Here is a 27,698-nt window from a genome sequence, read left to right as displayed (position 1 = left end):
ACCTGTGCTGTCAGCAGGCAGCTTGACGGCACACGGCACACTGATCGCTTAAACCTTTATGAGAAAGGCAAGACGAACAACGTGCCGACGTGGAGAGAGAGCGTAAACCACCCACGAGCGCAGTTTCAGCACGCTTAAGCCCGGGCATGTGAAACAGTGATCGTGGCTGTCATATGAGGATAGGAAACGACCGCATCCAGAAACACACGGTTTGAATGACATCTTGAAAAAACACAGTGTCAAACCGTGTATCCTCTTTCAGGAAAAACTGCTCTCTCTGTTGTTGAAGCACCCAGTGATGACCGCGGCTACACAAACAGGACGATAGTGCAAGCCTGATGTGAGCACTCACATTCTCATTGTAGGCACAACGTTCTGAGCTGTGAAAACAGCTGTTTTTGCCGGCTCTCTGTGAGATCTTGTCTGCGCTGTAACACCAACACCAGCTTTGAAGAGGCGTTCTCCTGAAGAAGCAGATTCGTTTCCTTCTTTTGAAGTTTAACACTGTCAGAAGATTGTAGAGCAGAAACAGTACAACCGCTCGGCTCTGAAGCGAAAGACAAATATGCAACGCACCTGCTGCACGTTATATGCTCTCGCTGCAAGCAGAGCAGCTTATGCAATTATCGCATGCCAATGTCCATTGGCTCGTTTTAATACACTCAAAGTAGATTGGTGATCCCAATTACGTCGTCACGTCGACGTAACGTCGAACGTGAGCGACTGACAGGAACTGAAATTGTATTTTCTTGTAAAATTTACTCCAGTAATCTGTTTTATTTACAAATTTGAAAAAGCAAAGTTGTACACACCAGCACACACCAGTCAAACAGACCAGGGGCAGTTGTCATTTACATTTGCTGCTTTTATCCAAAGCAACATTGCACTAAATGTATAGTCTATTTTATTATTCAAACCCATGACCTTGGCAATGCTCTGTGTTTGAGCAAAACAATACATATGTTGCAGATTAATTAAATAATTGCAATTTATTTTAGGTCAATCCAATTGTTTTACTTTTTCCATTTTTCTGACAACCATAGCCTGCAATATTCTAATACAGATGTCCTTTAAAAAAAGGAAATGTAATAAAATCAGCGTGTATCAACAGCATGGTTTCATTGTGAATATACATGTATTTGTGCTTGTCCTATAACAGTGGAAATGCTCAACAGTGTTTTCTATTTACATGTAAGACTTCCAGACATGTGTTTAAACTGACTTTCAAAAATACCCCACCATAAGAAATTGCTTGCTGTACACCCCTCCTTATGCTACGTTCACACCGGACGCGAATAGCGCGTCAAATTCGCGTCTACCGCGTCTAGTTTGACGCTTGACCACTTTGTGTTAATTCGCGTGTCAATGGCGAAATTGACGCGCGTAAAAACAAAAGTTTGAAGCGAAATTTACGCGCGTCAGAGGCGAAAGTTTCGAAACCCGTCGGCGGCCATCTTTTTAGATGTTTATCGAGCATTAGCATTAGCATTATTCGAGAGAGTCACCGCTCGTATATGCTCTGGAGAGCAGAAACAGCTGCGTAGGGGACATCGTCGCTGTACTCGGGTCCACCAGACCCTCCGGAGGGTTTCAGGAGTTTCATCATTTGTTCCAGGAGCTAGGTTTGGTGGACCTAACGGTGAGGACGCTGACGAGGACACCGTAGGCCGTGTAAAGCCTCGGCCTCGAGTGGTCGCTGCCTGACGAGCCCGCGCTCTACAGCCCGGCGCGAGGTTCACCCTCGCCCGCACATTTATTTGATAATAAATGGAGCCAGCCTCCAAAAGTGAAACCTGTCCTGTGATTTTTTTATTTATTATACACTATGTGTTTGTTGTTTTTACATTAAAATAATAATGTTTCATATAATCTAAAATAGATATGGAATAAATAGCATTCAATACAAAATGAGTACTATCTCTCATATATTAAAATCGAGTTTTTATGTGAAAGATTTGCTTTGTTGTGCATTAGAACCACACCAGACATTTTAGTAATATTACAAAATAATGTATTAAAATAACAAACTTTCACTTCACCACGTGACAGCAGCAAGCAGGCTCCTGATTGGTTAACGCGGCGCGAATTGACGCAGAAGTTCAAATTTTTCAACTCGGGCGGCAGACGCGAATTCGCGTTAAACGCGTGAATGCACAAATAGCACTAACTAAATCATTCGCGCGTAACGCGCTTCCGCGCCAGACGCTTCAATTCGCGCCATTCGCGCGAACTTGACGCGCGAATGAGGCGTATTCGCGTCTACCGCGCCGCGCTCTACGCCTCATTTGCGCCGCAGGAATTTTTTACGCGCGTAACGCGTCTTTGCATTGACTTAACATTGAAATCACTCGCGCCTGACGCACTATTCGCGTCCGGTGTGAATGTAGCATTAGTTTCCCATATGTCATTTTTCCACGACAACGATTCATATTTCATTTTCAAAAACCGACATCAGGCAAGAAGTAACCACACCAAACTAGAAATGTCCAAGAAAACAACATTATACACTTAAATTACAATAGCTCAATTAAAAGTTTATTAGAATGACACAGATTCAAGACCAATCTCACTACAAAAGGTTTGATGAGGAATGAGTAAAATGGCATCCAATAGCAAGGAACATTTCAGTGCAAGGTTTTTTTTTTTTAAGGTGTTATTAACTATTGAGCAAAGTAATAAACTTCTTGGAAAGTTCTACGTTTGTTACTATATGTCAATCTAAATGAAATTTACAACATTATATCACATTGCAACACTAATGCTAATAGAAAGCTCAACAGGTGTTAAAACTCTTTCCCAGACTGCTTGTAAGTTCATGCCTTACACCTCTTTTTCTCCCTTGACTCTTGAAGGGTGTAATTACACATTTTACTGAAATACTTAATATTTAATGGCAGAGTTGTAGATCAAATACCTTGCCAAGGTAATACAGAGCCATGTTTAACAGCTATAGAGATTGGCTAACTGTCTCTAACATCTTTTAGTCTGAAAATAGCACAGACGTGTACACCATAATAATGTAAATCCACCATAGTGTCAATTAAGGTTTAAATATACACTGTTCTTCCATAATTTTTTATTTATTTATTGACAATTAGTAAATTAGATTGTGTTGTGTATTTTGTTTGTATTCATTCATCACTGTCTATCATTAAATGCAATAAAAATAACAATATAGTTGCTTAACCCACCCTATGTGGTTTATTACTGAAATTACAGTGCTAATCATTAATGGTCTTAACTTTGTGGATGGGAGTTCTAATTAATTTCATTTTTCCCTTGGCTATGCTTCATTATCCTTGTGGGACTAAATATAATTACACACTCCATCATTCCATAGCCAACCATAAGACACTGATGATCCCTTAATAATGCCATAAATTTAAGCTGCAGTCCGTAGCTTTTCCTCTTTGTCGCCATCTCTCTGTTCGAAATCTGTAACTGCAGTGATTCGCGGAATTATCATCTTTACGTGGGTTGTAAATCGGCATGAAACAGCGCGGATGAACACAGTGCTTTGAGGCGAGTGGTGCTGTCAGTCACCGCGCTGTGTGGATACTGTCATACAGAATCACAGATTCACTTTTTGAAAGTTTGACCAACATAAGAATTTTCATAAGAAAATGTCTTCTGAACAAGTAAGTAAAATCCATTTTTGTTCTGACCAACTAAGGGGAAAAAAGCAGCGCCGCCGCTCCCACCACGCGCATCACGCGCTGTGCGTAGGGCACCAAGTGCTGAGGGGGCACCAAAAATAGCCTAATGAAAAACCAATCATCAAACTTCTTGTTATAATCAGATTCAGCGCGTTCTTCCTCTTCATTCCGCAGCGGCGCCGAGCAGAGACAGAGAGCACGTCAGAAACACAGGACAGGGTGTGTGTGTGTGTGTGTGTTCATGTGTGTGTTCATCTGAGCCTCATTGGTCTGTCACTGCTCGTCAATGTCAGAATATTTGAGATGACCAATCAAATCAAAGTAGGCGGGCTTTATGTTCACAGACGCTGAGCGCGAATTTTAACAGTGCAACTCGACGCTTCAGTGTACGGTCAAGTGCGAGATAAGATGTAAGTAGCTAAACTTAACTTTATTTCACAGTTTTTTTTAGGTCATAAATGTTAAACGAATGACAAAAAATAATTAGGCAAACTAATATAGTTTTGTCTAATTTCGCCATTTTGAACTGAAAATAGGCCTATGTAACATGTAGCCTAGTGTAATAGTTTAGGCTACTGTCATTGTGAGGGGACAAGAAACATGAACAAAGCCGTTTTCATCATGTTAGGCACATGATTTATAATGAATGTGTACATATTGAGAATAAAATACAAATTGTAACCTTTAGTAAATTAAAAAAGCCAACTTTAGGAGGGGAAGAGACAGGGCAAGATAAAAACAAAGAGAAAAAGAGTGTGATGCTGATGAGGAGAGAAAAATAATCAGCTGCCCACTGACATGGTTTTAAAGCTGTTGTTATCGAATTTTTTTTTTTTTTTTTGCCTTTACAACATCTTAAAATGCACATCTGTAGTTCAGAAAAATCCAAAATTTCCCCCGAACACCCCTAACTAACCTGGGGGGGGGGGGGGGGGCATCATAAAGGAATTATGCTCAGGGCACCAAAATGGCTAGCAGCGGCATTGGGAAAAAGCATTCGACATGATAAGCTTCGTTAGATTTAATCAACGCGATTTACAGCAACCGTGCAAATTATAGCCTACTTTGTTCTCAAATTGTTCATGTTAACAACATCAGAATTGCGTGACTAATGTTAAATTTAATGTGTTTTATGGTTACCTGTGTAGTTCAGAATTCATATTCTCAATAATAGCAAAACGAGAAAGGCACAACAAAGGAAACTCCATAACTGTGTGAATTAAGAAAACGTACTGTTACACGATTGAACTATTGAAATGTCTTAACTTACTTGTTCAGCAGAAAAAAGCCGTCTCTTCTTCCGTTTTGAACCCCTTCAAAACACGGAGTTCACGCACTTTTCAAAAGCCCCGCCGATGTTTAAATCATTGTGTTCGCATGAGACGGTTTCTTTCTCTTTCTCTAGCCACCTTAAATCCGAAGTACGAAGTCTTTTGGGTTTTATAACTGCTGAATCTCCAGTTGACACTGATGATTGTTGTTTGGATCTTTCTGGATGCCATAAGTTTAATTAAAGTGCTGCGAGAAAAGCCTATACATCTAAACATCTCGTCACGCGCAGTATAGCCGAAGGAGCCGAAACTCCTTCTTTATGTGTACGGGTGTGACGTAATGACGCAAAGACATGCTCGAATTTCCCGCGGAAACCCACCAGTACCACTGGAATTAAAATCATTATTACAAGCTAACCGTTTTGAATCTAGCTATGGCAAGCAGATAGTTTTGACCACTTGCAGAATATGTTTTTTTTTTATATAATTATTTTGGATAATTTTTAACTTAAAAAAGTTACGGACAGCAGCTTTAAGTATTGGAGACACCAGTATCTTTTTCAGGTAATTTTATCCGCCACATTTCCGCTTCATTTTTTTCTGCATTTGAGAAGTTTAGAAGTACCTTCCTATTTTAAATTCATGCATTCTGGATGGATATACATTTAGTTTTTGATTAATTTAATCCAGTTGATCGGTTTCCCTCTGGGGATTCACTGCTCAGTCCGTATTTATGCCTTAAAAGCATCACGAGACAAAAATAGCTACAAACCCTTCAATCTTTTTTCGCTTTGTACTTAAAAAACAGGCCAAAGCAGACATTTATGAAAGTGATACTGTGTCATGTTGCCACTCAGCATGGAAAGAATGATTACCACACTCCTTACGACACACTATGGCAATGAGTGGAAAATGTATGAAATTACATTCAAAATAAGCTCTTAAAATTAACAAATATGGTTAACTTATGATTATGGAGAAAAATTTGTAATTTTTATATATAAATGTTCCAAAAAAGCTATTTTTATAGAAAATGTTTTCTTCTATCAGACACCATCGATTTGCTCTTTCATCTGAGCCAAAGCATTTTTTTGTTTTTTTTGTTAATAATGCTGTTTTGTCTCCGTTTCTTGTGTGTCCAATGATAATTTTAGGTTTCCTCACAACTGTATTTTCAGTCCTAAAATAGAGTGAATTATTCTGTAATTTGGCTCCAAATCTCTGGTGAAAATTGTCATTCTGACCCCCCTCAACAAAATATTGGATTACTAAATATTCATCCATGACATTTAATATTTTGGCTTTCTTTCTTCAGAAAAAATATTAACAAAATCAAAAATTTGAGCCAGTGAAGTTTCTGAAATTTGGTTGATTTGTCACGGAGTGACCCTATTGGTAAATCTATATTATGTCTATAACACACGTGATTGATGTTTTCTCCATAAAAGTTTCCCTTTAAACAAATTGCAGATCCAGAACTAGACTCTCAAATCTGCTCTGGTTATTTGTAGCACACCAGTGAAATGTGAACAGTGAAGTGGTGGGTGTTGTGACTTGATTTATTATGTTTTAGGAGCAGCTTGTAAAATCTTGACCAGTCTTTAAGTGGGTCATTCTTCTACCCCAATTTATTAGTCCCAATGTACCCCAATATATTAATCCCCTCATACAAAAACAGTTGTTTAACAAGAACATGTTGACCTTCAAATAGTAAATAGCAGTATAGTTCAAATAAGACTGGATGTTTTAATAAAGGTTTTATGCAATTATCATTGCCTTTTTTTTCTTCTTCTGTATTTCTTCAGAAAGGGTATAGGCTATTTCTCTACTTGGACAAGGATATAGGCTAGAAGTAGTACTTTTTTAAGCACAACGACTATATCTTGTGAAAACCATTGCTTTAGGGCTGCAAGCATCAACCTGCACCAGGACGTTCTTCATGAGAAACTGGGACAGAGGTATTATGGATGTCCTAAAGGAGACACCACTAGATACCTGACCTGCTAAGGCACGGTGGTGAATATTTAATAAAATTCATGGAAACAGGCCAGCAGACCCGTTAAGCAGTTTATGCTATGAATATTGAACCTCACATACTGTACATAATAGCCACTAAATGGTTAAGTATTTTATGAACAGCTTTAAATATCAAAACAGAGTTATACAAAATTAAATCAAAAAGCAATAAAAAAAAAAATACAATACTGCACAATAAACTAAATACTTGCATGCTCCCTAAACACATTTTGTTATGATGCATTATTGAAGTAAAGACACAAAATCTGGTTTGGACCCTAATGTAGTTTCTTAAAGGGATACTCCACTTTTTTTGGAAATAGGCTCATTTTACAACTCCCCCAGAGTTAAACTGTTCAGTTTTACTGTTTGTGAATCCATTCAGCCGATCTTCGGTTCTGGCGGTACCACTTTTAGCATAGCTCAGCATACATCATTGGAGTGGACAAGACCATTAGCATTTCTAAAAAAAAAATGACCAAAGAGTTTCGATATTTTTCCTATTTAAAACTTGACTCTTCTGTAGTTACATCGTGCACTAAGACCGACGGAAAATGTAAAGTTGCGATTTTCTAGGCTGATATGGCTTGGAACTATACTCTCATTCCTGCGTAATAATCAAGAAACTTTACTGCCGTACCATGAGTGCAGCAGGCGTAATGATATGACGCAGCGCCTGAAAATAGGCCACCTTCCTTCAACACAAAATCGCAACTTTACATTTTCCGTCGGTCTTAGTGCACGATGTAACTACAGAAGAGTCAAGTTTTAAATAGGAAAAATATCGAAACTCTTTGGTCATTTTTTTTTGAGAAATGCTAATGGTCTTGTCCACTCCAATGACGTATGCTAAGCTATGCTAAAAGTGGTACCGCCAGAACCGGAGATCGGCTGAATGGATTCAAAAACGGTAAAACTCAACAGTTTAACTCTGGGGGAGTTGTAAAATGAGCCTATTTCCAAAAAAAGTGGAGTATCCCTTTAAATCAAAGGCAATGTGTAAAAGGAAACCTGGGCTTGAAAAAGCCATCAATATGTCACTCTCTTTTCATTATTCATCAAAAAGGCAATTGTTTGTGTAATTAGTGTAACTGGACCTGCTAGTGCCAGGATTCTTAATTAAAGATAAAGCTCTAGGTGTCTTTGGACAGATTATGAACAAGGGTGTGTCTGAACACATGCATATCACAGTAAATAAAATTATGTTTCTTTGATACATTATTTTGCTTATTCTTTCTTTGATACATAAGCTGTATTGCCCATAGAAAAATAATAATGGCAGCTGTATGTGCTATGTTGTAGATAATGAGGACGAAGAACAAGAGAGCACAACGGTGCGGTATCACCCTGAAAATCTGGAGCAACTGCAGTCGCAGACCCACTTCTCCAGACAAGAGCTGCAGTTACTCTATAGAGGATTCAAGAATGTGAGAGTTCAGTATAACCCCACCTGCTGGGTGTAGAAATGAAAAATGATGTCATTTTTAGGCTTCTGCTCTCTTTGGAGAAATCCCAGTCCCTTAAATATTGCTTTCTTGTCTGATCCTGTTTTTGCTAGGAATGTCCAAGTGGAGTTGTGAATGAGGACACATTTAAAAACATCTATGCTGTGTTCTTCCCACTGGGAGGTTGGTCCACTTAAAGTTTATATTATTAAATATGTTTAGCCAAAGAAAATGTGTGTATATATATATATATATATAAAATGCCACCTTTGATATATTTCTTAATAGGAAACTAAAATGCAAATTCTCTATGAAATCAAGTGATCACATGTTAAAGATCTATTGTGCAGGCATTAAAGGCTATTAGTAAATTACTGTATTTAAAAATATGTGCAAATCACATGAAAATACTTTGTATTGTGATTTGTGACGGTTGGAAGACCGAGATCTTTTTCTGCACACTGCAGTCAGTGTCTCCTCCTTGTGGTCTGATGTGAGATTTTTCACACAATTTTAACAGAAAGTTACAACTCTTAAAATTACAATATATAATATGATGAAACCAGTATAACTTTGTATCCCCTTGGGAAAAAAATATGAAGTGTGCCATTTTATGAGCAGATTCAGTTCAAATCCTGATTTTATTAAGCTATGGGACAGGCCAAACCAATTCAAATAAATATATAATAAAAGTAAAACTGGCTGCCATGCCATTATAATACTATTTCTTTGAAAAATGTTTAGAACCTAAAAATCTAAAGCATCACATTTTTTCCTGCAGTAATATAATTATATTTATTATTTTCTTAGATTCATCAAAGTACGCTCAGTTTCTCTTCAATGCATTTGATAAAGATAAGAATGGCTCTCTTAGTTTTGAGGTAAGGATTTTTAACTGAATTGTTTTTGTAGATCAGGACAAACATTTATGTGGAAAAAATATGCATATGAAAAAGTCAATGTTTTGAATGGCTTTAATAGTTTGAATACAGTCAATCACTATTGATTATCCCTTATATTTGATATTAATTTGATTCAGATTTTTGCAATAGATAATGTTTTCAAATGTTTAAATCTTTAACACTGGATAAAAGATTAGAAAGAATGTACAGACACTTTATTATATCCATTCTTTAAGACTGCCAAAAAAAAAAGTGTTTAAATGGAAGCATGAAAGGAGGCTTTGACATTTCTGCTTTTTTTGTTGTTTTGCTTTTAAAGGAGTTAGTCTGTGATCTCTCTGTTTTGTTGAGAGGCACTACTGAAGAGAAGCTGAATTGGGCTTTCAATCTATATGACATCAACAAAGATGGACAGATTACTAAAGAGGTCTGAACACTCTAATGTCAAGGACTAAACACCTTGTGAGGTTTGGTCTGTGATGTACTGAATGCAAACACTTTGTATTTGATCTTTTTGTTTCAGGAAATGTTGGATATTTTGAAGTCTATTTATGATTTGATGGGGAAATCTATCCATCCACGGCTCAAAGAGGAGGCAGTGAGGCAACACGTCAGAATTTTCTTCCAAGTAGGCCTACTGCTATTTTACAATATTATAATGGGAAAATGTAACTATGCATACATTTTTGGAAAATATGTGCAATTTTGCTTTGTATAGCAGTTTCCAGATTAAATGTCCACAGGACATTTGAACTTGTGTTATTTTACCCTTGTCATGGAAATTCATAATACACTTTACGAAAACTAATCTGACTTTTCCACTCGTGACAATTCAGATAACCTCCAGTTGTCAATACAATACTAACAATACTTCACTTCTGGTCAACTGGTAAAAGAGCAAGCCTAACCCTAACCCTCCAGATGAAATGTCCATAGGAGTAGCACTAAAAGCACTATTAATTTTAAAGGTGCTGTATGTAACTTTTTCACTCTACTAAATCATAAAAATACTAGACATATGTTTGCAGATATTTAGGAAACATGATGAGTTCACATACTCGTTTCTCTGAAAAACAATGCTACTGCCATTTGAAATGTGTGTTCCGTGTTGGAATGTCTGTTTTTGTTTTGGTCTATGTGATCTCGCCCACTGCCAGTTCACCCAATAGTATTTCGACACCCCGGGACGCGAGTTGGTAGGAAACATAGCGTTTTGCAACCAGCAAACAAACTGGGTCAGAGAAAAAGCCTCAGTAGGCAATCCATCTAAAAATCTCTATGAACGAGAGCATATTAAAATGCGGGTAAATCAACTCATCAACTTACAGTGTCCGTCTTACACTTAACCACATAAAATCCACGATCCCGGTACCGAAAAAAAAAAAAATTGTTATGATGTTCGTACGTTCTTTTTATAGGCTTCCCTATAAGGTATCACCCAATTCATGGTAACATTTGAAAGCTTAGAATCTATACTTTACAAAGAATACCATCACTTTCGTTTTTATGATACATATCAAATGAAATATTAGCTTAAATATGCATTGGTCCCAGGCAAATATTTCCGCTTTATGATTGCGAAGAAATCTTTCTACAAATATTTATTTTTTTATATATTTCACAAAACAGTCAAGTCATATATAACAATAAAGCTCTCATTCTAAGGAATTTGTCAATGTAGGTTATTACATTGTGAGACACTCATAGATCGAAATAAGCGCGCAGTGAAATAAAATCAAACAGAGATGACAGATAAAAGTATCACATTCCTGCTCCGATGTCGGCTTCAGTGAGCCGCAAACAGCCACATAATCTATATCATCTACCTATAATCTAGCCTCGTGAGACCATCCTGATCTCGCGAGCTTTCAAGGTTTCACTCGCAGATCAGTCTGGATACTTTCCGTTAAAGAAAATTTGGGAGCAGTTCACCAAACGAACGTCCAATCAGCGTTGGCTTTGAGGCGGGTTGAGGTGTGACGCAACGAGAAGCGCGTCAGTTCAGTCTAAAGAACATGTCGGCTTCAGCGGATGAAACTAGCATCAGCGTGGCTATCGAGCAAGTTTTATCGGAATTACAGAGTATTTCTTCACTGAAAGAAGAGCAAAACACTGCTCTGGAGGCTTTTCTCAGAGGAAAAGATACGCTCTGTTAGTACGTCATATGCTTCGTTGATCTGATTGGTTGATTTGGCCCGTCTATCACCAACATAGGCCAATCAGCTAACCAGTATTTTCGCTCCTTACCAAAACTACTTCAACGGAAGGTTTCCAGATGGATATGCGGAGCAAATCCATCTGGCGGAGTCAGGTTACCTATAATCTACCTTTTAGTTTAGGATGTTATCTTTCATATGAGACCATTTTCACGTTTCTGTGAGGTTTCGTTGGTAAGAAAAACCTTTTCGAATGAACTGAAATTAGACGCGCTCTGAGCGCGTAAGACGCGCAAGACACCGAATCTCCAAGCCATCTATATACAGGCGCTAGCCTTACTTGTGCTACTGGTAAAGGCAATGCATTTAGTATATATATCTAACAGGAACTAAGCTCGCGTCACATATCAGACGGACCTTTCACAAGATGGGATTCTGACCGATGCGGATGTGCTCCCTTGATCACTTCCGGGTGACCACTCTGACTGTTGACTGAAAGTGAAATATCCGCGAGTTCGCGTGTGTTATTATAGTTTATGAACTGTTTTGATTTCTATAATTGCATCTGGAAAGATAAAAGCATCAATGGCATTGATAAAAGCGATCTTTGGAAGTGCAACTGGTTTCTAAATGGACGATTTGGAGAAGTTTTGAGTGCGCATTCTCAAGACTGCGTTTGGGTAAGTTACGTATAACCCTATGGGTTTTCAGCATTTACAATGTTTATATACATTTTTACTAACATAAAGTTATTGTTAGTTTGAAATGTGAAAGCACAGCAACCAATCTGATAAACTATTATTTGAAAATAAATGTCAAATGTTTTGGATATGGAAAGTATGATTGCGCAATAGTTTCCAACTTGTTGAAGTTGAATAAAGTTGAATAAAATGGTCATTTCAGTAAATCTACATTTTGATATTGTTAAATGGATATTATTACAGTGCAGAAACTATGTATAAACAGTGATTTCTTTGTTTCAGGTTCTATTGAAGATTGAAGATGTGGCACAGTTGGCACAGTTGGCATCAGATCTCCAGGAGGCTGGCCGGTGATGTTGAGGTGATGCACAACACAGGTGACAAAACTGATGCCCGTATAATGAATGATATAAATCTGGAGGATGAGGATCCTGTTCTAGATTGTAATAGACCACAGATTTTAGGCAAATAATTTGTAAAATGATAAGTCTTGTATCTTCTGAAATAATAAAATGATCAAAATCATACAGCGCCTATTTGTTTCTTTTTGTTTACTATAGCACAGACAACATACTATAACATTTATCACACTCAGCAGTGTTTTATATAATTTCAAAGGGTTTTCTGTAAAATTACACTGGAATATTGCATATATACCACTGGTTATGGGCAGGGCCGTATTAAGACAGTGTGGTGCCCCTGGGCACTATACCTCAAAAGGCCCCCTATATTGAAATATGTCAATTAAAAATGTACATCAATTAATTGACAGCGTCAATTCACGTTTGCCCAAAAATAATAATAAATCTATCAGGTTTCTTACCTCTACAGGCATGAAAACGGGTCAGGGGTGAAAAAGGTGAGAAGGTTACCCCTCTAGGGGGGTCCGGGGGCATGCCCCCCGTAAGAAAATTTTAAATATTCCATATTTTAAAGCATCAATCTGATGCATTTTGAGGTGCTTTTTTTTGCCAACCTGGGGAGAGTTGGAGAAACTCAACTTCAGCCATGAGTCAAAAATATTATGGCCTCCGTAGCGTTAGCTAATAATTTCCCACCAGAGCTTTAGCTAGCTGGCTAATGTTGCGTTCCCTCCTGCTGTGTTCAACTCAATTCATCAAGCTGTAACTAACGTTAGCAAAGCCAATGTCAACAGAGCTCCTTGGTAACTTATGCCTGGCTCACACTACAGGAGTTTTAAAATCCTAAAGCCTGGTTCACACGGAACGATTTTAAAATTGTCGGCCGATTTTCCAAACCTGAGAGACCCCACACACGGCGATAAAAAATCACGGGTCTAACAGTTTTGGTCGTACAGTGTGTGGTGCGCAGCCACACGGCAAAATCAACACATCACGCACGAACCGATTTGACTCCCGAGCATTCCCAGGTCAGACGGAAAATCTCGCAAAATCCCTCGAGATCAAACGTGACTTCAGAGTAAACAACCAGTGTAGTTTGTTTTTAACCGAAAAAAAAACGTTACCAAAAGAAAAGGCGATGGTCAAAGAAGTGGAGACAACGCGAGCATGGACTATTTTGATTTTGTTTCCCGGTGCTTCCTCTGCGCCTCGTCACCTCGCTTTCTGATTGGCTACACGCCACAGTCCACAGGCTGCGTGCTCGTTTGTCCCCGGGAGACACCACACACGAGGAGAAATCGGGCCAAAAAAATCCAACATGTTGGATATCCCCGATTTGAGATCGGAGCGGTCCCGACGTCCTTCCGAGCAGACGAGAGCAGTCTTAACACACCACACACGGCAGGAATATCTGATCAGATTATTTACGATAATCGGAGCATCCTTAAGATTGTCGGAAGGGGTAAATCGGGGCTAAAATCGGCCTAATTATCCTGCCGTGTGAACCAGGCTTAACCGATTGTGAAATCTGGTTGCAGCTCACACTTAAGGAGAATCTTTGCAGATTTTCTTTCCTCAAATCTTAAACATGCTCACACTACAAGATTTGAAAATCGCGGCGCATCACACACTACACAATGTTATTAAGATTATCGTGCCAGAGGACGCGCTCACGTGATCTCACGCAGCAGATCGGAAGCAGAAAAGTGGATGTAAACAAAATATCTGTCCTTCATATCAAGTCATATTCGTGAAAAGGTTGCCGTGACCAAGGAAAGAGAATTAAAAAAATAATAAAAAATCATCCTTTTTCTAGGCTATTTCTAATGAATGGCGTCAGCTCTGGTCAATACAATGAATCAATGCCATTAATCTCTATGAAGTGAAGCATCAGCTTCGCGTTGCCCATGCGCCGCATTGCTGCTCAGCTGAGCCTTGTAAAGTGGAGCTCAAAGTTAAAATTAAATATTAAAATAATTAACAGCTTGTTTCATTACATCTATATTTGAATGAATCCGCATTTTTTTTACATTTCCGTTGAATGAACAGTTTAATGACTCACTCAAAGACAGTCCCTTGTCGCCACCTAGTGGCGTAACAATGTAACTGGACTGAGCGAGTGCCGAGTAAATGGTAAAATATAAGCAGAAAGCCTTTAGTAAAGAGAGATTCGAGGGTCGAAACTAACTGTTATATAACAATGGCCTAAAAAGCTTATTGTCAGGTTTATGTTCTGTTATTATATTATGTGGGTCATTTGACATTATCTTCGGTTTACTATCAGGGGCGGCGCCAGATCATTTTTAACGCAGGTGCTGAGGGGGTGCTAGATCATTGACAGGGGGAGCTGCACAATTAGCCTATATATATATATATATATATATATATATATATATATATATATATACACACACACACTATTATTTAAATGAGCAAAATTTATGATGAGATGTGCTCCAGTTCAAGTGCAATGCAATCGCGCCTGCGCCTCCTTATCTTTATCATATTGTCTGCTATATTTGCTTCTTATTTAGGCTATACCAATTGGTTGATGAAAAATTTATTAAAATTAAGATACAATTTATACAAAACGAAATTCACTTTAAAAAAGACTTTCTACAAAACAAAACTTAATTTATACTTAACATAAAAAAATAAAAATAAAAATCCTTTTGCTTTAAATCCTCGCTTGTCTGGCTTACTGTACGTTCACACCGCCGCCGACTTGAGCTTCCAAAGCGGCCGGAAGTCATTCATTTTCAATGGAAGCTGGCTTCTCTCAGCTGCAAGGAGCGTCAAATCCCTCGGCGTCGCGTTTTGGGCGTTTTGAGCGTCAATCAGAAAGTTGAAAGAAGCTCAACTTTATGGTAATGAGCTGTGACGCGGTTCAGCGGCAAGCAGCGGCAAGCAGCGGCAAGCAGCGGCAAAACGCCAGCAACCAATCGGAATATAGACGTCCCTCGCGCTGGCTGATTCCGGAGAAACACACGATGTAAACTTTCGTTCCTACCAAAACATTAGTTCCGAGAAAATGGAAGAGAAGCCAATAATCGCCGTTGCTGGGTTTCCTATCATTTATGACATGACGTTGTTTGCTTATAGGGACCGTGAAAGCGCAACTTTTATTTGAAATATTTACGATCGCTCGTTTTAAAGCGGGAATGCAATTCATTTGCTCACGGTGACACCGATTTGACCGCAAATAATAATAATAATAATAATAATAGTTCTATTCTTTTTTCCCCGACCAAATGTGACCAAAACGGTTATAAAAATGCTGTCATTATAAAAGGTTTCTTTAATGTATTGCTAGTTTTTTTCTGTTTATTACATTTTATGTTGTGACACTTCTATTCTCCCTGCAACGTCAGAGCGTTCAAAGCGTCCAAAGCGTCAACAAGCTTCCCCGTACTTTTTGACAAGCGTCCTTGACAGGGCGGCCAGAGCTTCTTTGACGCTCAAGTCGGCGGCGGCGGTAAACGTACAGTTGTGCTACTCCGAGCAATGTCCGAACTTGGTATTTTGAGCACTTGCGTTGTTTTTGCCTTTTCACGATGACTCGCTTGGTTTAGTCCTCAGTTGAGTCGCTTTGGATAAAAGCGTCTGCTAAAATAAATGACTAAATGTAATGAAATGTAAATTTAGTGGTCAAAATCATGTCTGACCCATCATATCTTCCGATATATCGCGCATCTTACTCATGCTGTTCAATTTTCATAATCAGCATAGATGTAAAAAAAAAAAAACCCAAAAAACGTTATAATATTTTAACAAAATTGAAATGAAATGCGCTTATTTAATGGCTACAACACACATATAGTGGGCCTGACTCTCTAAATATTGAAACAATTAACATTAACAATGCTGAAGTGCAGTTAATTAATAGTAGGCTAAATGTTAACTAATCTAATTAAGTGTTACCGATTTTTTATACACCGATTCAGAGGTCTCGGTTGTTTTAACTATTCATTAAAGTGAATGGTTAAAATGAGTCATTCGTTTGCGTATCGGACGTGTCATTAGTGGACGTCTACGGCACGCTTGTGTGATTATCTCGGCAGTTTAGGACATCGCACAAGATTTGCGTCAATACAGAAAACATATCACTGGATAGGTTTTTTCGTTTATTGAAATGTGGTTTAGGTCAGCTGAATGGGAGGAACGCTTTTTAGAGACGATAGGCAACGTGTTTTTTTTTTAGCACAATTCACACACCGCGGTAATTCAGGAGAACAAATCTCCAAATGCTCCACGTGAAACTGCGGTCTTCCGACCTTTTACTATCGTGTTAATTGATTTTGATTAATATGCGCGAGAAGTGTTTGAAGACGTGAGAGTGCGCGCGGCCGGGGCTCTCTCTCTCTGCTCGTGATGCGCCCTGTCAAGCGCAGCAGTCATTCTTCACTCATCGATCAAAAAAGGCTTTGGCGGGACAAAAATTTGCCGTTATTATGTCGAAATACCGAGATATTATATTGAAATAACGACTTAATATCTCGAAATAACATATATTTGAATATAATTGATTCCAGACATTATTTTGGGGGGTGCTATCGGGGTGCTTTGGTCTTTCTTGGGGGTGCTGAAGCACCTGCTAGCCCCTCCCTAGCGCCGCCCATGTTTACTATACTTCGTTTCAATGGGCTTTTTAATTTCGGTTTCATTACTGAACATGTAGCCTACTCGTCTTCGTGCCTGCTGACCACAGCGTAACACTTATTTATTTAGCAATAAATAAATAAATAAATGAAGATAATTCCGCATATCGCGCTGTTGAGTCACTCAAAATTACAACAATGGAAATTCCTTCACCACGACAGCCCTACTTGTTTCTTATTGGCTAGACAGTGACGTACCGGTAATCACAATCTTGCTCATCCCGATAAATATCAAACATGTTTGATATGATCGGGGCGTGCCCGATTTGTGTGAGAGCAGATCGGGAGGTGCAAGATTCGATCTGTGAACGCCTCACATTACCAGATAATCTGTGCCGAACATCGGAACCGATCGAGGTCCTCGACAAAATTTTTTCTCCGATTCTCGGGAGGGGTAAATCGGGCATAAATCGGCCTAAAACTCCTGTAGTGTGAGCGAGGCTTTAGATATAGCCTACCAGAAAATATTAGGGATGTCCCGATACCATTTTTTCTGAACCGATCCAATCCGATACCAAAAATTCGGAGTATTGAATTATACCGATCCGATACCAGCGCAGTTCTTAAAAAAAAAATCAAGTAGAATTTCTATAACTCTGTGTGTTGAACTGATAATCACTATTTTCTGTTAAAGTCCCTGTAAAGGCAATTAAAAAAAAAATTCTAAATGTATAAAAACACATTATAAATGTTATAAATGTATTGCTAAAACACATTACAAAGACTGTGAACAGTGAAGTACTGAATTGTGGACTTAGACCGTTAAACAGTTTTTCACCATTGATATTTTACGGATTTTTTGGGCGGGGCTAAACGGGTACTCGATGACGCACTGGAGCCCCTGAGCTCCTGGCCCCGCCCCTACCTGATGACGCACTGGAGCCCCTGAGGCTGGCCGCTCCCCTAACAATATAAATAGAGCACATTCGCATTAGTTTGCCGCTCAACCGCGAGTTACTGTCAGTATTATTAGTTACTACAGCTTATAGTTTGCTAGTTAGCTATCTCTTCGTCACGGAAATGCGTACTACCTGGATGCGATCACGTACAAAACAGATCGGTGTCCTTATTTAAATTTCCTAAATACGATCACATCAAGAAGGGGTGGATTAATTTTGTGAAGAGCCACCTTGATGGAGAGCTGAGGATCACCACCAAAACCCGCCTCTGTAGTGATCATTTTACACAGGATAGTTTTATAAACTTTCGTCGGAGACAACTGGGATTCACTGATAATCCGCTGTTACTGGTGAATGGGGCCGAAACGACTATCTCCCGCCTCGGCCTTCATCCTCCCGTCGCGCCGACAACTGGTGACATCATCGGCAGTGCGTGCCCACCAATGAGTGTAAGTTGCCTTGTGCACTTATGTTATAATTAACCTAACAAGCTGCTAGGAGCATCCATTCCGGCTGTAGCGGGTGACAGTTGATTGTGGTGACGGCAGCTTTACCACGAGTGGGCGTGGTTTCAGCGCAGCCAACGGACACGCCCCCAGCGTTTGAGAGCAGTCATTTTTTCAAGATTTTGATAGCTTATTTTATGTACTTGCCGGATTTTTTTATCATTCAAATTTGGCTGGGTGTCTAATTACACATTTTTCTGTGATTTGACAAACTCAGAACACATAGTTCATTTTGACTTTACAGGAACTTTAAACACAATACAGACAACTTCATTATAAAGAAAAACAACAAATAAAAAAAAATATGATCATAACCTATGACAAAAATTCTATTATATAAACTAGATTAGTGGGTAACTCAGCAGTACAATTTAGTCTAGAAAAATCACAAGTGCACAATAATTGTATAAAATCGAACATTTAGTGAAAAAAAAAACATTATTTAGTGAGGAACAAATAAGAGACAATAAGTGTAGCACTAAATCTGGTAAAACGTTTTCATGTATTAAGTTTAGCAGAACTACTTCTTCTTTTGCGCAAGCAAAGGTGTCAACTACATCCCCAAAAAGTCAATTTCTTTGTTACGTCTCCACAGTTAGCTCCGGCTTCGTCAGACTCAGCGCTGCTAGTGATCGCAATTCCCGTGATGTTCTCACAAAAAACTAGTGATGTTCTCACAAAAAATCTTTCGATCCCTGGAACATTGTGAATTGTAGCTAAACGTCTAGCGTCCTTGTCTTTCTTTAACTTTCTTTTTGCAAAACCACTCAATTGACGTCTGTCCAGTTTTGATTTAGATTCATTTTCTGTAGCCGTTAAAAAAATGACACATTTGCACGTATTTGTTGTGGACCAACGCAACTCTGACAGATTGGGGAGGGGGGAGTGATAGTGGTCATGTAATCTTTATTTATTTATAATTTATTATTAAATTATTATTGTTATTATTATTGTTAAATTAGTGTTCATAAACGATTTATTTATGGTCTTTCAAGAATTTCAAGTTAATAATATAACAATTTACGAAAAATATTTTTAAAGCTTGACTCATGTGGTGCCCCCCTAGTGGTTGTGAATGGTTGGTGCCCCTGGGCACTGGCCCAAGTGCCCTTATGGATAATCCGGCTCTGGTTATGGGTATGAGCAGAGTTTAGATTTGGGTAGGTGGAAATTACATAAAAAAAAGGTAATATTCCTCCCTTCAGATTTATTTTAATATCTTTTTCATTTTTTATTATAGAGAAAAAAATATTTTTTCCAGTGTTTGCTGCCATCTAGAGGAAATAGCCATACTTGTCTGCATGTTGCGAGAGCCCACAGGGCCTGAGTTATACACTTTCAAAAATGAATTTAAAATGTAAAAATCAAAAAGCGCCTCTTTTTTGTGTTTATTACAGCTCAGACAACATATACTTAAATGTTTATCACTTTTAGCACTGTTTTATGAAACTGCAAAGGGTTTCCTGTAAAATGAAACTGTGTATTTAGGCCAAAGTATGTGGGAATGGGAAGCTTTTAAATTTGGGTAGGCCAAATCCAGGCGGAAATCCCCAAAAATGGCAAGGATCTTAAGAGGTCTGGGGTCTAAGGTGTTTTGGGGTCCTTGAGATGTTTTGACATGCCCTGAAATTTGTGCTTTTTTCAGTTGCTTATAAACATATTAATGGCACAGGTGAAATTACACTCTATTTGGCACAAACATGGCTACCATAATATGTGAGCAACATGTATGTACATGTTTGTATTTTTGAGAGAATATTGTTTATGCATGGTTATTGAAAAAACAAAAAAATAAAGTTTCTGAAATAAAGCCACAAAACACATACTAAATATGTGTCCACAAGACTTTTGACTAATGGAGGTTGTCGCCTAGAGTTTTTGCTTCAAAATGATCTGAAAATCATCCTGCCTAATCATTCACATAAAAGAATAGATTGTTTTAAATTGTGAAAAACATTTTTTTGTTTGGAAAGGCAATATGCGAATGGGAGTGAACGGCCCAACCCCCTTGTGAATAATTAGGTGGTTCTCACCTGAGAAGACAAAGACCCGCATAATGAGCCTTTCATTCAGGTGTGTTACACAAGAAAGAATGCAAGGACTATATATATACATATATATACACACACACATATATATATATATATACAGTGGTGTAGTCTACGTGATACGCAGGTATACGCCGTATACCCACTACAAAATGTCAAGGACTTCCGTATACCCACTAGGAAAGGTCAAGGATCTCCGTATACCCACTTAAAAAAGCGTGAGGATTCATAACAACATCGTTTTGTGACAGAACTTTCTATCATAAATTCACCCCGCTGTGACGTCTGTGTTTGCGCAGCGACATGGATCGAATCGCAGAATCCAGTCACAAATGTAACTTAGCTACTGTAAAGCGGAACGTCACGCAATTTGGGCATTTTTTAATTAATTAATCAAAAGTAGGGATGTACAATGAATCAAATCTCGATATGTACTAGTGTCTATGAATATTAAAGCTCAAAAAGACTGCTATTGAAATAAACCCTTGCAAAAAAAAAAAAAAGAAAACGGATCGGATCTGGTACCCAAACTACAGGCAGAGTAATAAATATATAACTATATCTGAATTTACAAAAAATCTGTAATATTGGGTTGGCTGACATTGCCTTGCAACATACTTTATTGTTACTACAATTAATGACTTTTATGTCCCTTTTTTTCTTTCTCTTATAATTTTGGATGTAATATCTGTTTCACAAAGTATGTTTTGCGTTTTTTTTTTTTTTTTTTGCCAATATACCCAATTGTTGAATGCCTTAACTAAGATTCCAGGTACCATCCAATTTTAAGGAAATGTTATAATTACTGTAATAAAAACTAAAAAAAAATTAAAATAAAAACTAAAAAACTCTGCATGTTCTGCGTGTCTCTGTGAATGAGCGCTCAAAGTGTGCTCTACTACACACTGAAGCGGGCGTGACACTCGTGGTGTTTTCAGCGTCTATGAGGAGGACATGCACACATTTGAACTTCATCGCAGAGCTTTTATGAGTCACTTCACAAGAATTTTACCATTTAATTTGATAAAACTATCGTCATTCATTCGTATTCATTCATTCATTCAAAGTCTTCATGACAACCTGTCAAAATAAAAGTTTTCTATAACTTGAAGAAAATATAACAGAAATATATTACTATTGCACAGTAGAGTATATTCAAGTAGGCCTAATAATAATAATAATAATAACAATAATAGTTTCTTAAAACACACAGAAGCTCAAATGTCATTAATTTACAACCCACCAAAATATAAGTTTGTAGAGAGAAAGAAAGTAACTCGAAGGAATTATGAAAGAAATTGCATAGTAAGATGTACTTTTTAAAATAATAATAATCAAATCTATTAAAACATAATTTTAAAGGAATATCACACAAGTTTTTATACATGTTTTAATTTAAACAGTGAATATACACTACCGTTCAAAAGTTTGGGGTCAGTGAGAATTTTATTTTTATTTTTGGGAGGAAAGAAATCAATACTTTTATTTATCAAGGAATAATTAATTTTATCGAAAGTGACAGTAAAGACATTTATAATGTTACAAAAGTCTTTTAAACTTCCTATTCATCAAAGAATCCTAAAAAAAAAAAAAAAAAAACTGTACAACTGACAGACCAACAACTGTTTCAACATTGATAATAATAATAAATGTTTCTTGAGCATCAAATCCTCATATTATACTGATTTGTGAAGGATCATTTGACACTGAAGACACTGACACTGGTGATGCTGAAAATTCAGCTTTGATCACAGGAATAAATTACACTTTACTATATATTCACACAGAAAACAGCTGATTTACACTGGAATAATATTTAATACTATAACTGATTTTTGTTGTATTTTTAATCAAATAAGCGCAGCCATGGTTAGCAGAAGAGAATTCTTTTAAAAGTATTTAAAATCGTACCGACCCCAAACTTTTGAACGGTAGTGTATATTTTTTCAAAAACATCATTTTAAAAAGTAAATTTGTATTTGTGCATATAATGTTTAAAAAAATATTTTTTTTAATTGTCAGCTGATAAAACCTGTGCTTCAGGGAGCACATTCATGTAACATCTAAGGCTAAATGTTGCTCTTTACTGGCTGAGTTAGATGGCGATTAACACTAAACGGGGGAGGGGGTATGGGGGTTATATCACAGTATACTCACTACAAAAACTAGACTACACCACTGTATATATATATACAATCAAAATATAAATGAAAGTCAAAAGCACATTTTTAGTCATACCTGGAAACAAATCCTGTTCAAATAGGTTAAATGGGTCATTCTATAGAATTGGTTCAAAGATGAAGTTGGAAACATCTTGAAAAGAAAATTGTCTTTTTCCATAAATCTCTTATAAAGTATTATTTTTTAAAGTAGGCTAATACATTTTATCATACATATTTCAAAGTTAAGGATTCATTATTTTGATATAGCCTAGCTTGCATTGGAACAAACACTATAACAGTTGATTAGTTTATTTTTGACAAAACATACTATATATATGAGCAGAAACTGTCTAACAAAAGCTTATTTGATGTCTATTTTAGAGTAAAAACTTTATAATCTATCCAAAACTACTCAACGAAATGTTGTCATTACAGACACTATTCTATATCGCGATTAGAACAAATCTCAGTAGGCTATAGCAATAGAGTTTGGATGTGTTCATGTAAAAATAACGTTTACTTGTAGGTTGATTGATTGATTGATTGATTTGTTTATTTAAGTGTCAAACACCATGGTTCCCAGCCCTCATGGGCTTATTAGACACTGCAGTAATAATTTCACAAATATCTCCAAGTAGCCACGTGACATAACACAGAACCCAAAATAGCATAACTAAACCACTAAAAATAAGTACACATACAAATAGAGATGGCTTTTCATATGGGATACAAAATACTTTGCCCCAGATACCAGGCCTTTTCTATAAATTTTGCCAAAGCAAAAACATCATTTTCAAACCTCCAGCACAAAATCTCCCCTTCATATTTCCAAAATATATCAGGATTTTTTAACTGAATTGATTCAAAAAGAGAGTTCCTTAAAGGGTTAGTTCCCCCAAAATTGAAAATTCTGTCAGTAATTACTCACCCTTGTGTTGTTCCAACCCTGTAAGACTTTCGTTCATCTTCGGAACACAAATTAAGATATTTTTGATTAAATCTGAGAGCTGGATCACTCCTTGATAAACTTAAGATTGAGACACTGTAGTCACTTGGACTATTTTAACGATGTCTTTCATAACTTTTGGGCCGGCCAGTTTCGATCCCTTAAGAAGCCTATGGAGGAGTGATCCAGCTCTCAGATTTAATCAAAAATATCTTGATTTGTGTTCCGAAAATGAACAAAAGTTTTATGGGGTTGGAGCAACATGAGGGTGAGTAATTACTGACAGAATTTTCATTTTGGGTGAACTAACCCTTTAAATCACAGTATAAAGGACAATAAAAAACCAAATGAAATTCATCTTCCACAACCTGGAGATCACAGAATTCACACAAACGTAAATGTTCAGGTGTACCTTTAAATCGACCCACTTCCACTGCCAGAGGTAAGGTGTTCTCAATTCTCAAATAGTTCTCAATTGAGCACAGAGGGACCTCTGCCTTCTCTTTAGATTAAGGAAAATATAAGGTTCTGTAACATAATCTTTCTTAAACTGAACATAAACCTAAGTTTTGGCTTCTTCCATATATCCTGTTTCCATTGATCTTCATATTTACTTAACAATCTTTGTCTGACTACCTTTATATTACATTGGAGATTATTGTGGTACATTATATGCAAGTCAGACACAGATAATATTATTGAAACTTCTCCAGACCAGGGGTGATGCTTTGCTCTGTCCCAATTAAAAATTTTCCTAGTAGCCTTTCCTCTGGCAGACTAACAAGACGGTTCCACAATCGCACCATTTCACACCTTTGTTTTACAATACATGGATCCCATCCTGCATCTGTCACGGGTGACAATCGGAGGTGGCGGAACTATTATTTTGGGCCTTCGTCCCCCAGGGAACACTTCCAGGGGGGAGACCCAGGACCTCTCCGGTTCCTGGTAGATGCGCATCTGGTGCGCAGTGTACGTGCGTTTGCCGCTGATTGGGGCGCGCGCCGCACCAACACAGTTAAAAGGTCCTTGTTTGGTGATTCTACAGCAAGAGGAACGATGCGTCTGCGCCGGTTGAAGTCATCGGCGAACAAGGAGAGTAAAACGGGGCGCAGTAAACTTGGGCTGGCAGTAGTGCAAGGTACATGAAAGAGGAGAGAGAGACCCGTCGAGTAAACAGGAAGTTAAGTGACCTTTTGGGCTGAAGTGAATGATATGAGGAATGCATATAATTATGAGGACTGTGGTAATTTGGAACTAATGATTGCCTGAAGTATTGCTGCAGAGAAGTGTTTTAAGATTGGCTGTGTGAGATGCTAAGACTTTATCGATGAAGATGGCAGAGACGCCACGCTGAAGCCCGATTTGTGAGTGAAGTGATTTATGATCTCTTAAGAGTGTGTATTCACGTGTGTTTGCCTGCGTGGATTGCAGTGTACACGAGAATGGGAGTGTAATGCCTAGGCTGCGGTGGTCCGGCCTAATTCATCCTGTTACCACGTCTGAAAAGTATTACATTACTATTGAACCTGGTTTCTGGCACAATTCATCATTGAATCCCGTAAGAAGTACAGCCCTATGTCACCTGTTTACCATTATAATGCACCATTGAATAAACGTCTGGGTGGAAAAGTGACAGAGTTGATTGTACTCCTTCATAACCAAACTCACCATTTGTATATTCTCTCAACCTGAGCCTCTCATTCTCTCTGCCTGAGCCCCACAGAGAAGCAGTATTGCTGCAGTCACGTTGGTGAGCAACCTGATCTCTCATTCTCTCTGCCTGAGTCCCACAGAGAAGCATTCGCGCTGCGAGTACGCTGATGAGCAACCGAGCCCCATTCTTTCTGTCTGAGCCCCACAGAGAAGCAGTATCACTGTCAGCACGTTGGTGAGGAACCTGATTTCTCATTCTCTCTGCCTGAGTCCCACAGAGAAGCATTCGCGCTGCGAATACGCTGATGAGCAACCGAGCCCCATTCCTTCTGTCTGAGCCCCACAGAGAAGCAGTATCACTGTCAGCACGTTGGTGAGCAACCTGATCCCTCATTCTCTCTGCCTGAGTCCCACAGAGAAGCATTCGTGCTGCGAGTACGCTGATGAGTAACCGAGCCCCATTCTTTCTGTATGAGCCCCACAGAGAAGCAGTATCACCTCCAGCACGTTGGTGAGCAACCTGATCTCTCATTCTCTCTGCCTGCGTCCCACAGAGAAGCATTCGCGCTGCGAGTACGCTGAGGAGCAACCGAGCCCCATTCTTTCTGTCTGAGGCCCTCAGAGAAGCCGTCGTATTGAAGAGTGGCCCCCTTGTGCGACCAATTGAGGTTACGGAGTCCAGTGGCCTCCGATTCCGTCCAGGCCTGCACAACAAAATCACCGCTCAACACATTCTTGAACTTTTTTTTAAATTAATAAAAACATTCCCTTTTTAAATCTATTCATTGGTCTCTTTGTCCGTTCATTGGTGTACCCGTGGTGTCGGCTCCTCGTGGTGGGGTGTACGTCCGTCCGGGGGTGTGGGCCGGACCATTCCGGCGCCCCGGGGCGGTGACATAAAAGTGGCGTAGTCGGCAGGTATACCCACCGGGAGTTGCAGCGGCCACAGGGTCACGATGACGGACGGAGAAGCGCCAGTGGGACGGACACAGGTCATGCCTGTATTCATGGGAGCTCCCTGGGCTCAGCGATATGGGGGACCGGGATCAGAGCTGTGTCTCCAGGAATGGAAGACGCAGATTACGTATCTGGCCGGGTTGCAAGGGCTGAGTGACCCGCAGAAAATCCAGTTTGTCCTGGGATCCCTAGAAGGGGAGGCGAAGCGAGAAGTTTTGGCAGCACCAGAGGCTGCGCGAGCTACTGTCAAAGCCATCTTTGACTTCCTGTCTGAACTTTATGGAGATGCTACTCCGGTGGCTGCCCTTAAAGCCCAGTTCTTTAATTATCGTCAAGGACCCAGGCAAACTCTGCGGGCTTACTCTCTGAAATTGAGAGAGCAATTCTCCCGGCTGAAGGGACGATCAGACCATGGATTGGGAAGGGGAGACCTTGCTGAGAGACCAGTTTGTCCTGGGGCTCCGTGACGGGGCGGTTCGACAGAGTATCCGGCTTCAACTCCGTTCGAGATCCCGCATTGACCTTCGAGGCCCTTCGACAAGAAGCATTGGCTCTAGAGATAGACCAAGGTGAGACCATCGAACCACCGGTCTGTATGGCCGCCAGCAGTGCTTGTGCCCCTATTCCTTCTGAAACGACTGACTGGAAGCAGAAGTTGCGTGAGGAGCTTTTGTCGGAGGTTAAGGGCCAGATGGTGGAGTTATCTAGAAGTCTTGTTGAAGAACTGCTTTGGGGTTGGCCAAGTGACATGCCCAAGGCCCGGGATCGATCTTATTCTGACGGGAACAGAGAGCCGGGACGTCGTCCTGCCCGCCCAGCTGGTCTCAGGTTCCGGTGGGACGACCAGGGCAGACCTATCTGCAATAGTTGCGGAGAGCCGGGGCACATCAGTTGTCAGTGCGGCCCCCGTTGTGGCTCGCAAGGTTTTTTTTAGGTCTGCCGGCCACTGTTTGGGCAAGTGGCCGGGACCCCTTTTAGAGACCCCCCTCTAGTGCCTACCCCAAGGGATGAGTGGGTTGGGCGTTGTCCCGAAGTCGAAATCCAGGTCAACGGGGTGAAGATCAACTGTCTGGTCGACACGGGCTCCCAAGTTACTTTATTCACGGAGAGCCTATCTAGGGAACTTTTTAAAGACCACCGACTTCAAGGAGCCGAGGCTTCACGGCTTACGTTACGAGGGGCAAATGGGCTGGATATCCCCTATACCGGTTACGTGGTCGTTGACTTCCATATTCGCGGCATCCCTGTGCATCAGAAAGGAGTAGTTATTGTCAAGGATCATTGCTTGGGCACTCGTCGGGCCCTATTGGGCATGAATGTCATTGCGGACTGCTGGGAGGAGCTGTTTAGGAACGGT

General features: G+C 39.2%; 1 protein-coding gene across 1 annotated transcript in view; it reads left to right on the top strand.

Annotated features, from left to right (window-relative positions):
• Positions 1–27,698, top strand: part of kcnip4b (potassium voltage-gated channel interacting protein 4b) — a 50,688-nt gene that overhangs the window by 2,984 nt on the left and 20,006 nt on the right. Inside the window, exons 2-6 of the mRNA XM_056265123.1 lie at positions 8,246–8,370; positions 8,502–8,571; positions 9,199–9,269; positions 9,610–9,717; positions 9,814–9,918. Coding sequence (XP_056121098.1) covers positions 8,246–8,370; positions 8,502–8,571; positions 9,199–9,269; positions 9,610–9,717; positions 9,814–9,918 — 479 coding nt within the window. The remainder of the gene's footprint in view (positions 1–8,245; positions 8,371–8,501; positions 8,572–9,198; positions 9,270–9,609; positions 9,718–9,813; positions 9,919–27,698) is intronic.

Source organism: Rhinichthys klamathensis, unplaced genomic scaffold (genome assembly GCF_029890125.1).
Source record: "Rhinichthys klamathensis goyatoka isolate OS25496 unplaced genomic scaffold, OSU_Roscu_1.1 h1tg000229l_1, whole genome shotgun sequence".
Classification (NCBI taxonomy): domain Eukaryota; kingdom Metazoa; phylum Chordata; class Actinopteri; order Cypriniformes; family Leuciscidae; genus Rhinichthys; species Rhinichthys klamathensis.
This window is presented reverse-complemented; position numbering and strand designations above follow the sequence as displayed.